This window comes from Apus apus, chromosome 1, assembly GCF_020740795.1.
Source record: "Apus apus isolate bApuApu2 chromosome 1, bApuApu2.pri.cur, whole genome shotgun sequence".
Taxonomy (NCBI): Eukaryota; Metazoa; Chordata; class Aves; order Apodiformes; family Apodidae; genus Apus; species Apus apus.
The window spans coordinates 2,259,557-2,277,957 of record NC_067282.1 but is presented as its reverse complement, the minus strand read 5'-3'; the positions used below and the strand labels follow the sequence as shown (position 1 = coordinate 2,277,957).

The window sequence follows — 18,401 nt, the reverse complement described above, 5'->3', positions numbered from 1 at the left end:
GATCACCCAGCCCAACCTCCCTGCCAGAGCAGGGTCACTCAGAGCACATCACACAGGAACGTGTCCAGGAGGGTTGGAATGTCTCCAGAGAAGGAGACTCCACAGCCTCTCTGGGCAGCCTGGCCCAGGGCTCTGTCACTCTCACAAGAAAGAAGTTCTTCCTGATATTCCCATGGAACCTCCTGTGCTCCAGTTTGCACCCATTGCCCCTTGTCCTGTCACTGGACATCACTGAACAAAGCCTGGCTCCATCCTCCTGACACTGCCCTGAATGTGTCTGTAACCATGGGTGAGGTCGCCCCTCAGTCTCCTCTTCTCCAAGCTCAAGAGACCCAGCTCCCTCAGCCTTTCCTCATCAGGGAGATGTTCCACTCCCTCCAGCATCTCTGTGGCTCTGCGCTGGACTCTCTCCAGCAGTTCCCTGTCCTTCCTGAACTGAGGGGCCCAGAACTGGACACAATATTCCAGATGCGGCCTCACCAAGGCAGAATAGAGGGGGAGGAGAACCTCCCTTGACCTACTAACCACCCCCTTTCTAATACACCCCAAGATGCCATTGGCCTTCTTGGCCACAAAGGCACATTGCTGGCTCATGGTCATCCTCCTGTCCTCCAGGACCCCCAGGTCCCTTTCTCCTGCACTGCTCTCCAGCAGGTCAGCCCCCAACCTGTACGGGTACTAGAGTAGTAACTAGAAAGGTTGGACCAGATGATCCTTGAGGTCCCTTCCAACCTGGCATTCTAGGATTCTGTGTCTCTAAGGGTTGAGCTAGAACCTGCTCTCTGAATTGATCTTCATTGTACAGACGACCACAGTGGCTGTGTCATACCTTCAGCATGGCACCACCAGAACAACTCAGATGCAGATACCACCATCACCAGGACTTGCTTCCATTTCTGAGAAGTTGAAACATAGTCAGTACAAGCTGTTCTTCATATTCACGACTCATGAAAACATTAGGAAACCACATGTGCAGCTTGTGAATTTTTACTACAGATAAGTATTGTATCTTGAGAAAGTCTTCAAAATGGGGGATTTATGTGACCAGATGCAAACCTTTATGGTGTAGACACCTCCCTATTCTCTTTATAGCCATTGGACAGAAGCAGGCAGACACCAATTCATTTCCTTACAAAGTACATGGTCTGTCAGGTGAATCACAAATCAAATTATGCCCATCTCTCTCATCTGGTTGTAAGTGTAACATACTCTCAGAAAACTATCTTTGGAAAGAGTTCATGGACTAGTTACTGAAGCCCAGCCTGCAGGAGGAGATGGCAAACCTGACTGTTTGGTAGGAGAAAGAGAACATCTGCCAAAAAAGAGTCATTATTTTGAAAGAAATAAATGCTATCACCAGCCTTTGGAGCCAGATTTCAAAGGTAAGAAGCATCAGAGAAAGTGTACCTGTAAAAAACAGAGTGAATGTCAGAGGGAACAGAAAGGATTCAGGACTACATGGAGGACTTGGCCTCAGTTCCCAAAGAACTTTTACAGCTAGGAAGGAAAAAGGCAAAAATACACCTAGGTATGATCACCAATTATAACTTCTAACTTTTGCTGGAACTAGACAATGCAGGAACATATAGTCCTTGACAGGGTGTGTAGAATCCACAGAATTATAATTAGCAGCAAGTCTGGTGCTGAGGACTGGAGAAACCTGTTTGGTTTAGGACAAAGCAAGAAGGCAAGGAGGGCACCAGAGACAGAGCTGACCAAAAGCTACACCCAACAGTGTGCCCAGAAACTGTAAGAGTGCCTAGACCCTCAACTTCCCAAGACTGTGCAAAGCACATGGCTCCAGTAATCAGGTTTCAAAGCAGCACTGGTGAGCATCCAGCAAGGGGAGCTTTAGCAAAGCTGACATTTTCATTTCTTGTCAGCTTTATGTTAAGTCAGACACTTTCAGAAGAAGGACCACAGGTCAGATTAGACAGGGGTAGACAAGGGCTCCAGTCGGTCAAGTTCATGACCAGCTGGTGAGTGTTTTTTCTGGAGTGTGCTTCAAACTACAGAGAAATACGAATCAAATGGGAAAAAAAAATGCATGAACAAAGCAATCAGGATGAGCAACACAGGTTTTCTTCTGTTTAACCAAGACTTAATGTCGGATAGTAGAAGAGTTCTCTTCTAATGGACTGTGCTGGAATATAACCAGAACTTCCTTACAGGCCCCTTGGTTATTTTTCACTAAAAATACAGAATATAGACATTTAGAAGGCAGCCTTTAGTCTAAATACGCTTTACAGAATCAAGAAGCAGCACACTTAACATTTTAAAGGGAGCTTATAAAAGAAAGACCTCTGAATAAGCAACCTAGAGTTAATTTTTCCAACCACTTCCCTCACTGCAGAACACGGAGCTGCAGCTTCACGCAGACAATACTGACACCTACTGTTGACACTAACAAATGGCTTCAACTTTTACAACTTGATTAGAAAAAAAAGAGACAAATGCATTTTTCCAAAGGGGTTTGAAAGCATACTAAACATTTCCTTTTCAAAGGTTTCCTTTGTAGCACATCTATTGCCATTACTGCAGAACTGAAGTGACCAACCTGGCTTGTAAAATGTCTTTTAAATACAAATTCCTCAAAATCTACTGGCAGTGTTTAAAACCTCTGTTATATTTCCCCACAGCAAACATTTTTGTGCTGATATAATGAAAGTAGACCTGGAAAAGGCTTCTTGTTTACCTTTATACTAGTATTTTGGGTTTTTTTCACTACCAGAGACACCTAAGCAACCACCCAAAAGTGCAGTTACACCTTCCCTACACCACATGTGCTGGAGTAACTGGGTCCTCCTTGTGCTGTTCCTCTTTCTGGATTACAAAGGAACATTATGCAAGAGGTAAATTCAATTCAGTGGTTCAACACTTAAAGAAAAGCAAACTCAAAAATCCCCCACAGACACACTTTTTGTTCCACCCACAGAATAATTTTAACAGTTTAAGTTTGGGCATGCTGATTTTTTTCCACTGTTCTAATTTATTTAAATGCATTTTATTTTTGTTGAAGGGAACAAGAGTAAGGGCTTTCCACCTTTCCAACGAAGTTTGTGATTTCAACATTCAGAAGGGAAGTCCATGGGTAGCTCCAGAGCCAGCTCTAGTTCAGAGTGCTCAAGCATCCCCATGGCAGAAGCCTAGAGACCATCAAAGAATGTACATCAAGGCCCATCTCCTTCCTACCACAGGTAAATCAGCACTACCCAGATATCTCCTTTGAGCATTTCAGAAGGTTTTGGGTTTGTATTTGGAAAGACTTTTTCCATAAAGGCTAAAGAAGTTACAACAGCTACACAGAACATTCTCAAAAACCTTACCTAAGCAAAGAGAAGACATCGTAAGAGTTACGAACACAGTTCTGATCCACCTGGAGAAGACTGTTCTTCAGGGTACCTGAGTGATCCTTAAAACAAAGAAAAAAGGTTATTTTAAGAATAAAAAATATTTCCATCTTGGCTAAAAGCATACACTTCGGGTAGGAGAAAAAAAATGATCTTGCATTTCATGTATTCTTAAATCTGTCTTCATACAGTTGAAGGACAGTAGAATCATAGAATCATCATCAAGGTTGGGAAAGACCTTCAAGATCATCAAGTCCAACCATCCACTCTATGACTCCCAACCACTAAACCATCTCCCAAAACACCACATCCACCCATTTTTTGAACACCTCCAGGGATGGTGCCTCCACCACCTCCCTGGGCAGCCTGTTCCAAGGCCTCACCACTCTTGCTGTGAAGACATTTTTCCTAATATCCAACCTGAACCTCCCCTGGTGCAACTTGACCCCATTTCCTCTTGTCCTATTGCTGGTCACTAGGGAGAAGAGGCCAAAACCCACCTCACCACAACCTCCTCTCAGGTAGTTGTAGAGAGCAATGAGGTCTCTTCTCAGCCTCCTCTTCTCCAGGCTGAACAGCCCCAGCTCCCTCAGCCTCTTCTCATCAGACCTGTTCTCCAGACCCCTCATCAGCCTCGTTGCCCTTCTCTGCACCCTCTCCAGCACCTCCATGTCCTTCCTATCCTGCTGTGCCCAGAACTGCATCCAGGGCTCGAGGTGCAGCCTCACCAAGGCCAAGTAGAGGGGCAGGATCACCTCCCTGGTCCTGCTGGTCACACTATTCCTGATGCAGGCCAAGCAGTTGGTAGAAACAATGTGCAGCAGCAGTAACACCAAGGTCAAGTCTGGCCTGCAACAGCACCTACCTATAAATATGTTAATTATCACTACCTGTGTTCTAGACATGCAGGATGTTTTCTTGAGATTTGTAATCCATAACTGCACACATTTTATGCACGGAAACACTGAAGGATGCAATTGACAGGACTGCCAGTCTTCAGCTTCAGATCTGAGGGCCTATGCAATAATGTGCCAGGGTTGTCCAAGACCATGAGATAAAGCTCTATTCTTTATCCACGCTGTAAGATGCTTAAAAGATCAAAACAATCTTAGTTTTGAATTATGTGAACACGTTGCTGAAGTTACAAAAAACCCCAAACAACTTCTGTCATCCTTAAGAGCCCAAAGAGTGCACTGCCCAAGAGGCATCAAAACAGTAACAGGCAAAGAGCAATTCTTCCTGCTGTAAAGGTCAGATACTGAGCTCTTCCCTATCAGCCAGTCACACAAATACCTAGAAATGCCACAAACTCAGAACTGTTTCTGCATATGATAAAGCTATACTTGCTTCCCTAAAGGTACTTTCTGAAAAGTCATCCCTGCAAGAGCAAGGACAGTCTTACTGGTCAGTAGCAGCAAGCATAAAATGGGTGAAAGAAAATATGAAAGCCAAGAAAGCACTGAGGAAAACAGTGAAACCTGGTTTTAAGGACGTATATCATCCAAATCTGATTTTGCTGAACCTGGGTAAAAGGTGTTTTTACACACAAGCATGCAGTCTCAGACAAAACCAGATTCAGAAAACTGCTGAAGGATTGATTGAGAATACTTTAAATCCAGGTTGACAGCTTCAAAAAAAAAACAACAAACCCTGTAAAGTTGGAATCTCTCTCATCCAAACATTGGTCCAAGCAAACACAAATAGACTTCCACCGTATGACTACTAGAGAGGAGTCTCCTAAGGGAGGAACAAGTGGTCCCATGTCAGGAAGGAAACAGGAAAATAAATCGGAGATTGATGTGAAGAAAGAAGCACAATCCTGCTGAAATCTTCTAGCAAAATTACTACAAAATAATAATTAAAAACACTTGAACCAAAGCAGAAGTTGCAGGTACAATGATGTGAAAGTCAAACGGAATTCTGAACAAGGCAGCTACGTTGGCAGCAAACATTTGTGTTCACACTGAGAAGAAAAGCTGGAAACACCAGAAGAGGAGTTACATGAGCACTGTCAGACACCCACAGCAAAGCAGAAACACCCTTCAGGGCTCAGAGGGCACACTCAAAGGCTTCTGAAATCTTATTTCCCAACTTTTGGAGGTGTTTTTTGGCCGTGAGCTAAGTATCCATTACAGCAAGAAAACTGCAATGGCTGAACGTGAGCCAGCAGTGTGCCCAGGTACTTGGCTCTGGTGAGGCCAGACCTTGAGCACGTGTCCAGAGAAGGGCAGTGGAGCTGGGGAAGGGTCTTGAGGGCAAGTCTGGTGGAGAGGCTGAGAGAGCTGGGGGCTATTTAGTTTGGAGAAACAGAGGCTGAGGGAAGACCTTTTTGCTCTCTACAACTGCCTGAAGGGAGGCTGGAGAGAGGCAGGTGCTGGGTCTCTTCTCCCAAGTGATAAGTGATGAGAGGAAACAGCCTCAAGTTGCACCAGGGGAGGCTTAGGTTGGATTTTAGGAACAAATTCTTCCCAAAAAGAGTTGTCAAGCCCTGCAACAGGCTGCCCAGAGAAATGGTGGGCTCACCATTGCTGTTTGTTTTTAAAAGTCATGTAGATGTGGTGCTTAGTCATGGGGTCTTGCAGTGGATTTGGTAGGCTTAGGTTTATGGTTGGACTGCATGAACTTAAAGGTCTTTTCCAACCTAAACAACTCTATGATTCTATGAACTTGGCTAAGAACATTACCCAAAGAAAACATTCATTTTTTCATTGCCCATCAGCAACAGGCAAGTTAGTTGCTGCTGGACAGAAGAGATGGAAGAAAGGTAAAATTCCTAATACCTCTCTACTATCAAGGATACAGAATTTAAAGCATTTCTGACATCAGCAGTAAAAAGGGAAGAGTCAACGATGATATTACAACAATAAAGAGGCCCAGAATATGGTTCTTTTCTTCTGTTAAGACAATAATTGCTGCTCCAGTTTTCTGCTTTGCTCAGTTCTGTGACAGGAGCTTCCTACAAAGCAAGTATTTCTGAGCACAAACCTGCACTTCAAAGGTTACCTCACATGAAAGTGAGCTTGAAGGTTCTAAAACAGCAGCTGAAGTGCATTACCTAGCAAAGCAGTTAGCTTCCAGTATTTTGATTTTAGAGTAAACCATTTATTATAATATTCCTGTATGGGAATGCAGCTCTTGTTGTTTTGATTACGAGAGAGATATCAATTTGATCAAGAAACCTATACTTTTCATCAATAAAAATAAGTGGTGACAGTGCCTCATATTCCTGCCCTACTTCACTTGTGTTCAGGCTCCTACTTCTCTTACTACAAGTACATTCAAAGGATAGAAAATGGGAATTTGCATTTAGTTCCAGATGGATCAAGCAATGCTCAGAAGTACAACTAAAGGGAGTTTTGAAACTGAGTTCATGAAGCATCATCAGAATGTTTTAGTCAGCTTCTAACAGTTTTATTTTGGCTCATAAGTGGTCTTAGTGACAAAGCCATTTAACACATTAATATATTGTAAGACTACAAAAATCTACTTTGGCAAGTTAATTCAGTCAAAAGGATGATTAAAGGAACGATGAGATTTCTGAGCAATGGGAAGTCTAAAAAAATAAAGTCCCATGCCTTAATTTTGTCCACACTGAGATGTACAAAAAGAGAGGACACTTCCAACACTGACTGAAGTGCCACTGTGCACAAGCTTTTCATTAGGACTTGCAAAATGGTATTTGTACACATTGATTTTCATAACGAGGTTTCATACATGCCAAGGCAAAGAAACTAAAGCTGTTATTCCATCCATGTATTACCTCAAAAATGGAGGCTTATGACTAAAATGTCTTCAAGCACTGTCAAGACACAGCCACAAAGGAAGAGGCACCTCAGAGCCACACACCTGACACCAAAATTCCCTTCTTACAGAAGATTTCAGGTGGCACTTCATAAAAATATTTAGCTTAAAGATCAAAGTGGGGCTGTATAATAATTAGAATATCCAGCACTGAGAGGAAAATTATAAAGCATGACCAACTAAGAGCAGAAATACCCCTTAGGTGCACACAGCTTCTGAAGGTTACAGGAAGAGTTTGCTTGTGCCAACTAGTCTGGCTTGAACAGCAGACAAGACACCTAAATACAGGAGGTAGGTCCTACAGAAGAAGACATTTAGGTCAAGAAACTGAAAAAGAAAGCCATCAGAAGCCACAGAGCAGGGTAGGAAAACAAATTCTAGCACTGGCAGCCAGAAAGAACTCAATGAATTATAGAAATAAAGAAGATTATCTTTGCTCCCCAGAGATTGTATCTGCAATTTAGCTACAGGGCATGAACAAGAACCAAGCCAGAGTGTAGCAGGACACTCCATCTCAATATGCCTCACTCATCTGTCCTCTGTGATTCAACTGCTTTTGCCTCTCAATTCTGCAGGCCCAGACCTGAAGTGAAAGGATTCCCATGGGAAAGGAAAGGGCCTAGCAAGCTCTGAGTTGGTAACAACACTGAAAGGTACAAACAGAGGCCAAGTTGATGTTCATAACACCACCTGCTCTCCAGTGTTGAAGAACACAGAGCCCACCAAACCACAAATAGGCCCAAAATGGAGATAAAAATAAGAAGAGATAAACAAGAGTTTGCTTGGTGGGAATGAGACCTTTGTGGTTTGTTTGTTGTTTTTTTTTCCTACTGTTTTCTTTTTATTCTCCAATGAGAGATTTAGGAGGTACAGCTAAATAGTTAAGTGACAGCAGTCATTCCACTTTCTTCCCTAAAAGCCTGGTCCCATCTTTGATTGGGAGAATCCCATACACTTTCCCAGGAGGTTGCTGGACCTTCTCCTCTCCAGCAGGAGCACCTGTCAGAGAGACTGATTCTTGATAATTAAGGCCCACCCAAGGACACCCAAGGACACCCAGCTGTGGCCAGGCAAGGGTGGGAAATATTAACTCCTTTATTGTCTTTATTAGTGCACTTAATATTAAGCAATTGCTCATCATTAAGTTTTAAGATTCTAGAATCCTTTTCAAGTCGATAATTAATATTCCAGGCCTTGTATAAATCTTACTAATAAGTTGCTAACATTTTGAGGGTTAACCTTTATTGTTTGATCTAACTACTAGCAGTATATTTTATTGAGATGACCCTTTTGCATTCTAACCTCAGCTTCTGTTCCACTCTCCCAATTTCCCAACCATCTGGCTGTGCTTGTGCCTCCTAAGGGGTTAAGACCCTGGTGTCACATGCAACAGCTCTCAAGCAGTGCAGAGACATATCATCTGCCATCCTGTCCTTATCAGGACACAGAGATGTACTTTAAAATCCTACAAGCTAAGAAGCAAGTCCTGACAACAACAAACCACGAAAGAGTGGTACCATCATTCAATTCAGGCCAAGATGGTTATTACTGAAACCATGAAAAACCAGCATGGCATCCTGCTGCAGGAAAACAGAGTTGTCAGCACCAGGAAGCAGAGTTTGAGCTCTGTACCAAACAACTTACAATTTGCAGGGTATCTCCCAAATCACCAAACACTGTTTGGGGGCTTGCACACAGCCAGAAGAGTTTTGCACACACGGCCACCCCACCCCTTGCTCTGCTCTCCCCACACAGGAGCTGTGTTGTTGACTATAAAGCCATTGTCTCTGTCCAAACTCCCACATGACTGGACTTCCTGGTTGTGGATCAATGCAGAAACTGCAGCTGTTTGTCAAGAAGTCATTTTCTCTGCAGTCAGGGACTCCTTATCCAACCTATCTGTATGACAGTACTGCCACAAGCTATTTGGGATTAGAAAAAAAACTGTCAGCTTTTGCTATTTACAATAGGTAAGTTTACTACACTAATAATGAAAGACTTTAATCAGTCTTGCCATATAATTAATTTGGCTGCAGTCACAGTACTGGCTGGACAAGCACAGAATCACAGAATCTCAGGGGTTGGAATGGACCTGGAAAGATCACCCAGCCCAACCCCCCTGCCAGAGCAGGGTCACCCAGAGCACATCACACAGGAACGTGTCCAGGTGGGTTGGAATGTCTCCAGAGGAGATTCCACAACCTCTCTGGGCAGCCTGTCCCAGGGCTCTGTCACTCTCACAGGAAAGAAGTTCTTCCTGATATTCCCATGGAACCTCCTGTGCTCCAGTTTGCACCCATTGCCCCTTGTCCTGTCACTGGACATCACTGAACAAAGCCCGGCTCCATCCTCCTGACACTCACCCTCAACATATTTGTAAACTTTAATGAGGTCAAATACTATGGTGGAGCCTCTGGGGAAAAAAACCACAGGGTGAACCAGTTGCAACAGAGCAAATAAGTAGCTTTCCGTTTTAAGAGCTACAAAGTCAGGTTTTCAGAGTGAGAACCAAAACTTCTTGTTCTTCTGTATCTGCCATGGAAAGGAGCCTTAACAGCCACACCATTTTCAAAAAGTTCTAGATGTGAATGAAGCATCTTCCTCAAAGAATAAAGTCAAGGCTTACTTTCCATAAGCAGGCTTTTTTTTGGACTTTAAATGTTATGCTTTAAGTCTTCCCAGAACAGCTCAGATGTCCACGCAACAGAGGTGAGATGAACGGTTCTTATCTGTCATGTCAAAGAAGTATTTCTTCTGAACATGAAGCATTTTCATGTCCTGAGCTCCCGAGTGTCAAAATTGAAGTTTAGAAGTTTAATTTCAGCTTGTCACCAGTACTAACAAGATACTCTTACCTTCTGTTCAAATGAAGCTCCGTAGTAACCATCATTGAGGCCAAAAATAATCTCATTTGGGTTTCTGGCATGTATCTGTAAGAGCACAAATCATTTTACAGTCAGCTTACTACAACTTTATGCTGCCAACCAGCACAAGTTGCTGGTTGATACTCAAATGCAGTTTTTCAGTAGCTGTCATTCTAGATGCTCATGAAACCTAAGAGAAAACTGCATTTTACCAGAGAAAATGCATTTGCTTCACAGCTTTAATAACAGTCACTATGTTCTGCCATTCTACCTTGAAATCAGAAGCACTGGCCAGAGCACCTTTCCTGTTGCTGCATTTCCAGCTGACAAAAATAACCAAGAGGCCAGGAAACTAAACAAAGAGGTTAAGTGTGAAGACTAATTAGCTTTGACATGATATTACCTGAAGTGATATTCCAACTTAGGCTTTTGTAGTCATAGTAGACACAAAATCAGTGGTCAGTACTTTACTAATAACCTGCTATTGATGCAAAGAATATTATTTTAAATAAAACCAGGCACTAGAGCATATTATTTAGGGAACCATTTCTTCTGGCCAGTAAAAAACAAGTGGAAAGAAAGCTACAACACAAAGGGTATTGGGTTTAGCTGAGATGCTGTCTCTGTGCTGTTGTGTTTCAGATGTGCAAGTAAACCAGTGTCAGTAACACATTATTCATCAAAACAGATCTTACAGAGTAACCACCTTGGACGGAAGGTCTTTGATGGGATGTCATTCCCATGAGAATAACAGGGCTGAAGATTGCTGGGACAGCACCAAGGAGCCCTCTGGTTCTCACTGTGCCCCCCCAGCAAGTATGTGCAAAGGCTTGGGAGGGGGCAGAGCTGGCACAGCTGAGCTGAACTGACTCAAGGGACATTCCATACCATGTAACATCCTGCTTAGCAGTGAAAACCAGGGATCAGTCTTTGTAAGGCAGTTGCTGCGTGGGGAATAGCAGGGCATCCGCCTGCTGGTAGGAGGTGGTAAGGGACTTTCATTTTGTTCTCCTCCCCTCAGTTCTTTTTCTTTCCTTTCTGTTCTTCAACTGTCTTTATCTCAACCTATTAATTTTTCCTCACTCTTGCTCCTCTGACTCTCTCCCAGCCCCACCACTGGTAGGGTGTGACTGAGTCAGCCAGGATCAAAGCACAATGTGGAGCTAGAGCAGTCACTCCCAGCAAAGCTTTCTTCCCAGGTTTTAAAACATATGCCAATTTAAAATAATAATAATAAAATAATTTAGTTTTAAAGTGAGAAATAAAATATGGTATACTCAATTTAGAACAGATCAATTATTCAATCAAGAAGTGCCCACTGGAATCAGGACAATCTATTTGATTTAAAAGACACAGTACTTTTTGGCTGGTTTAATATTTACGTAGCATGGATTTCTTTTTAAGCCACTGTTAACTATGACCTCCACAACACAGAAAACATCTCACTTTTCACCTCTTTCAGAAGGCTACTAGTAAGAGACAAATCCCAGAATCAAAATAGATCTTATCTAGTAACTGACTTGGACTGAAGGTCTTTGATGGGATGAAATTCCCATGAGAATGGATTCCAACTGTAAAATACACATGATGATCCATGTTCATTTAACTACATGTACAATCATGCTGCTATTTCTTTGAATCCAGGCTTTGCAATTTAAAGCAAATTTAAATTTAAAGCAATTTAAAGTGCTAACAGTGTCATTTAAGAGGCTCAGTCAAGTCCAGATTTAAAGCTCTGCACCAAGCTACCCTGAACCTCTGCAATCCAACTTTAAAATACGCCCTACAAATGCATTCAGTTCCTTTCTCATTTCATTTCTCATTCCATATATTTGTTCATCCAGATGCTTTGTTACTTTGGGAAAAAGCTGAGAGAAAACATGTTTACATTACCTGCTGGCCCAAGTATTTTAACCCATCTAGATTGACCTTCCATTCAATCAAAAGCTGGAAGTGCTCCTTCTTGCCACCCCAGATCCTCACAACAAAACAAGAGACAGAGGTATCAAGACGATCAGGCATTATTCCAAAGTCCAGACTCCTCCACGTTGGATTCTGTAGGCATTCAAAGAGGGATAAAAACAAGCTGAAAGTAGTTCTAAAACTGACAATTCAGAAAGTCCATGTCAAAGATTTAAAAACCTTAATAATGAAGACCAGCCATTTCAAGGTTTGCACAGAGCTGAAGCCAAGAGGCTCTGCTGCTTCCTTATTGTGTTTTCTAGAGAGAATTCCTGAGTTAAAAGCTACAAGTATTTCAGAAGCTTAGAGTGGGCTCTGCTACCTTTACAAGATGTTGAAGAACTTACTTCAGAATTTACTAATTCAGTTGAGTCAAATCAGGAACTTTAAAAGTGAAAGTAACATTCCTTTCCAAGTTATGATTCAGCTTCTGAAAACCAGAGTATAGCTTACATTGCAAAAGTGTTAATTTAAACACTGATCTTTTGCTCAATAATTACATTTGCATAATTTATTGGCAGGTTTGTTCACATTCTTCTTCTTGACTGATGCTGACAGCAGTCCTCAGATGTTGTCACTAAGAGCTCCTCTTCACTCCAAGAGATGAGACTTGCATCTCAAGCTCTACAGAAGCATCACACATGAAGCTAAACTGCAAATATCTGCTCCACTGGAACTCAGATTTGCAAACACAAGTCATTCCAAGAACTTGCACTCATCTCTGCTAACAGTTACATTGAAGATTTATGAAAACCATTGGAACTGGCCCCAGCTGCAACCGAACCATGTCAATCCAACACTACTAGTGCCAAGAGCCAGATACCAACTTTTGGACTTCCACAGCCCTTAAACCACAAGGTGTCCAAATGCAGACATGGGAAAGTGTTTTATATATGATTTCCCTCTCTCTTGCACACAGCAATGGTATCTCCTCCAAAAACAAAAGCCAAAGCTAGGAACCCACCCTCCCATGAAAGAACAAGTCTTGCCTCCTAGTGTTTAAGTGCTTGGAACAGGCCAAGCATCTCTCAGCTGGTATTGTGCAATTTAGAGTAAGATGCCTCTGAAAAGAAGGGAGAGACTAAGCTGCCCAGTAAGTATTACAGAAGGAATGTGTTAAGAAGTTTTCCTAAGGCAAAGGGATATTTGGTAGCTATTAAGGCACTAGAGTAGCAGGCTTTTAAAATATCCAGAGATGACATTTGGAATTTTCTCAAGACACCTTATTTTTAGATTTTTATGTCATTCATCTGTTATTTCCTTCAGTTAGATTCCCTTTTTTTATTCCTTTTTCTGATTTAGAATAGCCAGAACTCAACATCCTGAAGCCTCAAGGAACTTGTTTCTTAGACAAGTTAACAGCCTAGAGGATGCAGAGAACTTTACTTCCAATTCAGGTTTTCAAACCATTATAGAACATCAGCCCAACGTGCTATAAATGCTGCAGTTCCACCTTGTTAATGCAAACATGAAAAAGCCTCCTCAGCAGGTTTTCAAACTTCCTTGCACAAGACTTGCAACATCCTTCTCCCACAAAGATACCTAACCCTTCTCAGCTGTCATAAACTGTCCAGTTCTGATCCTTTCACTAATCTGAACTGGAACACTTAAACACTCTAAGATGTTTTCAAACTTCAGCTTCTTAAAAGTGTTCAGCTCTTCAAAACCCACATGTTTCTACATGCAGGTACATGCTCCTTACCATCCACCTGTACAACAAAAAGATGTTCAAAGACATCAGTGATATATTCTACAACACTGTTTGACTCTCCCTTTTTTGGGGGGTGTTGCAACCAGGGCCTCTGCCTCTACACCAGAGCTGCTAAACTGCACAGCATGAGCTTCTAATCAATCTCTACTCGCAGCAAAGTCGATATTCAAGTGCTCTTTGAACAAGTAATTCATAAGACATTTAAGTAAAAGCAGCTATTTCTGTTGCTAACACCAGCAGGAACAAAAAAGAAAACAAACTATGAACTCTAAACAAACCTGAGTTATGATGAATATGATTCTCAGATGCAGAATGAAGTTAAATCAGTAAAAAAAAATCCAGCTAACATTACTTGGCTTATCTGGCATTTTTAACATTTAACATTTAAAATTTACATGTATTGTAAAGTTTAACTTAAGCATGAAAGAGTTTTCACTTGCAAATGCCCTAACCTTGGAGTGTTTAATCCCATATGCAGAAGCACCAACAGACCATTACTCCAAAGCTGTTAAAATCACACAATCATCACAGAATAATTTTGGTTGGAAGGGACCTTGAAGATGGTTCAGGCATTGTCAGGTCCATGTCCATAGGCTGAAGAATCTCTCTTGTCCAGATGGCTAACCAGGGCATGAATAACCTGTAGATGTCACTGGTTTTCATAGAATCATAGAATGGTTTGGGTTGGAAGGGACCTCAAAGATGATCTAGTTCCAACCCCCTTGCATGGGCAGGGACACCTCCCAGCAGCCCAGGCTGCTCCAAGCCCCATCCAACCTGCCCTTCAACACTGCCAGGGATGGGGCAGCCACAGCTTCCCTGGGCAACCTGGGCCAGGGTCTCACCACCCTCACAGCAAAGAATTTCTTCCTGATGTTCAACCTAAATCTCCCCTCTTCCAGTTTAAAACCATCACCCCTTGTCCTTTCACTACAAGCCCTTGTCCAAAGCCCCTCCCCAGCTCTCCTGTAGGCTCCCTTCAGATAGTGGAAAATGGACTTGCATTTCTACTATTCAATAACTTGCTATTCCAACCCTTGTGAAAAGAACCTGAAAAGGAGGAGAACATGATGATCCAAACAGAGCTAAAGAGTAGAAATAACACTTTCAATAGGTCTGGTGTATTCAGCAGGGAAATCAATGTATTGCAGCAATAATACCATTTTCAATAGACATTTTTTCCATATTAAAATAACTTACCAGAGAATTCTTGATCACCTCACTCTTATAGAACTCTAAAAAAAAAAAAAAAAGAATAAAAAGAACACCTTTAAATTACTTAAACACTGATACAAATCTTAGCATTTGAAATAGAAAAAGCTAAAATAAGTAACACTCATGGAAGACAAATACTGGTGAGTCTAGTTTATCAGTAACAGATTCATGAGAAAGACTTTTAAAATGCTGTCATGCTTTTGATTAAAAAGCACTCATCCACACTTAATTATTAGAAGCCATGTTTTAAATTTAACATTTCATCTTTCTACCCAAGATAATCCTCAAGATTTACTGAGGCTTTGTTTTTTGGGGAAAGGACATGCCCTAGTACTTTAGAGTATTTGGATGACATTTGCAAAGTGCCTAGTTTGTCATACAACATCTTTCCTGGAGGAGTGCAGCACGGGTAAACTAATTGTACTGCTTTCCTGAAGAGCAAGGGTGACCTGTTCCAGATGCTTAGAAAGTGAACAGCCAAATTACCTCATCAAGGTGCCAAGAACCCTGTATTTAAATGGAAATAAGCAACTGCTGACATATGGACCTCGGCTATCCCAGCCAAAATAAGAGCTTAAAGTCTTTAGGTAGACAGAATCACAGAATGTCAGGGGTTGGAAGGGACCTCTGAAGATCATCAAGTCCAACCCCCCTGCCAGAGCAGGACCAAAACTAGGGCAGATCACTCAGAAAAGGCATCCAGACAGGTTTTGGAAGTCTCCAGAGAAGGAGACTCCACAACCTCTCTGGGCAGCCTGTCCCAGGGCTCTGTATCCCTCACAGTAAAGAAGTTCTTCCTCATGTTGAGGTGGAACTTCTTGTGCTCAAGTTTGAATCGAGCCCCACAGCCTATCACAGAGCCCAAGTGAAAAGAGCTTGTCCCTGCCTTCTTGGTGCCCAGCCCTCACATATTTATAAATATTAGATCCCCTCTCAGTCTTCTCTCTAGACTGAAAAGCCCCAGGTCTCTCAGCCTTTCCTCTTAAGCCAGGTGTTCCAGTCCCTTCATCATCCTTGTAGCCTCCCCTGGACTCTCTCAAGTAGACACACAGCTCTGGAGGCTAGAATCTAGATTTTGTACAGGAAACCTCAGTCCACTGGAGTCCAAGGATAAAGCTTGGATAAAGTGCAGAGTAGTTTTGTATAATAAACACTGAAGCAACAATGACCAGTTACAGGTTCAACCAACCACCACAAGAGTTCAGGCAGCATGCTCAAGTTATGTATTCTTATCCTACAATAACAACCCTTGAAAAAAAAAAAAAAAGGAAGGTTCAGCTACAGTAGCTGAAAATAAAAATTAGAAAGAAAAACCAACAAAATTTGTTTGGAAAGGTCCAATTGTTGCTTATATCAAAAGAAGCACAAAATAATATATTTTAATAACAACTCTCCCCAATGAAGAATTGTAGTGGAGAGCAAAGCCTTAAAGAGAAATGAGATCTAACACTCCAAGAGTCCTCAAAAGCAGAACAGATGCCTGGATGCTTTGTGTCAGTGGCTGACAACCCTATTTTTTGAAAACTTTGATGACAGGATGCACTGGTTGATGCTCTGTAAAATACCTGGTACACACTCTTCCCCACACAACACAACTAAGGCTCCAAAACCTTTCACTTGTCTGTGTTCCTGGAAGTTCCCAAAATTCTTAAATTATCAGTAGGGGGGAGAGGAGAGCAACAACAAAAATAGGTTGATTTAAGAGGCTCTACCCAATCTGTCATCTGTTTTGCTTCCTTGCCTGCTAAGACTTAAAGCTTTTATGAAGCTCAAGAAATTAAAAAGCTCTTTTCCACTGTTAGCACGTGATGCAAACAATGGCAGCAGGTTGTCAAGGCAAAGGAAGGAGAGAGAATTCGTAACCTAAGAATTTGAAGACTAGGAAAAAAACTGAAAAAGCCTGGTTTTACCTTTGTATATCTTGGTGTTATCACACAAATGAAGAGTAAAGTACGTGTCCAAGAGGCGATAACCATTCTTATTGATGATGTTCCTTGCAGCAATGTTCCGAAGATGCCGAAGCCGACGCTAAAAATGAGACAAAAAAAGCAAAACTAAATAGTTAAAAAACTTTCTCAGGCTGAAATTCAACATTTCTTTTTTGTTTTAAAGCATTTCAGTGTCTTCCAAAGCCCCGCTGTCAGAAACACCCCACCAAACGCTCAGTTTTCTTTGGCAGAAAGCTGGTGTGAACAATAAGCATTCAACAGGAACAGAAGGAACTGGCTGGACAAGCAACAACCAGCACCTACGAGCTCAGATGAAGCCAACTATACAAAATGAGCCATTCTTATTGGTGTACTATGCACAATTTTTATTCCACATTCCTAAATCATCCCAACTATCTGAGCAGTTTCAAGCAAATATGTGACATTCTTAGCACCAAACAGCAGCAGTGTCACCTGGGTGTTCTGCAGCATCATATTGGAAACACTTGCCAGCCAAAGCTACTTTCAACAAGTCCTAGTGGACCAAGAGCTCCAACACAAACCACCCCTAATACACAGCCACCAGTAACAGGCTGCAAAAAGCTTCCTGAATTCACAGTAATCCCAGAGACCAAGGTAACATCCTTAAATAAAATGCATCAGAAAGATATACGCAGATTTTCAGGGAAAATTAAGGGCATAGTCAAATCTGTGATGTCTGTCAGCTACTTGCTGCTTGGATAACCACATCACAGAATTGTCAGGAACCTCTAGAGATCATCTAGTCCCACTCCCCTGCTGAAGCAGGATCACCCAGAGCACATCACCCAGGGCTGCATCCAGGGGCTGGAATATCTGCAGAGAAGGGGACTCCACACCCTCCCTGGGCAGCCTGTCCCAGGGCTCTGTCACCCTCACAGGCAAGAAGTTTTCCCTCATCTTTCAGGGGCACTTCCCATGTTCCAGCTTGTGCCCGTTGCCCCTCGTCCTGTCCCTGGGCACTGCTGAGCAGAGTCTGGCTCCATCCTCCTGCACCCACCCTGAGATACTGCCAGGCATTCAGAAGGTCTCCCCTCAGCCTTCTCTTCTCCAGGCTGAGCAGTCCCAGCTCTCCCAGCCTTTCCTCATCAGGGAGATGCTCCAACTTCCCAGTCATCTTCGTTGCCCTCCCCTGGACTCTCTCCAGCAGTTCCCTGTCTCTCTTGACCTGGGGAGCCCAGAACTGGACCCAGTTCTCCAGCTGTGGAAATCCTTTTCTCTTGAATTGAATACACTGGAATATGTCACTAAAATCTTCAGTTGAAGTTATTTCATCCAACTCCAACACTGTACTAGTTTGCTACAATATTGTATCTCAAATGCAAATTATCAGATTGAATCAAACTCTCCCTCCCCCCCTTACCCCCAAGTGCCAAATAGCTTTAATAGACAAATATTTAATATTACTACCTTCTTGTTAAATTTAACTAGTTAACAAACCAATTTTGTAGAACTGGCCAATCATCCTGAAATCATTGCTCTGCCTGGTTCCTATTTTAACCCTGAAAACCCCATGCACACCTAAAACAGA

General features: G+C 42.3%; 1 protein-coding gene across 1 annotated transcript in view; it reads right to left on the bottom strand.

Moving 5' to 3' along the window:
• Positions 1-18,401, bottom strand: part of UVRAG (UV radiation resistance associated) — a 113,851-nt gene that overhangs the window by 75,464 nt on the left and 19,986 nt on the right. Inside the window, exons 2-6 of the mRNA XM_051608689.1 lie at positions 16,814-16,931; positions 14,889-14,923; positions 11,909-12,070; positions 10,007-10,081; positions 3,327-3,412 (exon numbers count right to left, since the gene is read on the bottom strand). Coding sequence (XP_051464649.1) covers positions 3,327-3,412; positions 10,007-10,081; positions 11,909-12,070; positions 14,889-14,923; positions 16,814-16,931 — 476 coding nt within the window. The remainder of the gene's footprint in view (positions 1-3,326; positions 3,413-10,006; positions 10,082-11,908; positions 12,071-14,888; positions 14,924-16,813; positions 16,932-18,401) is intronic.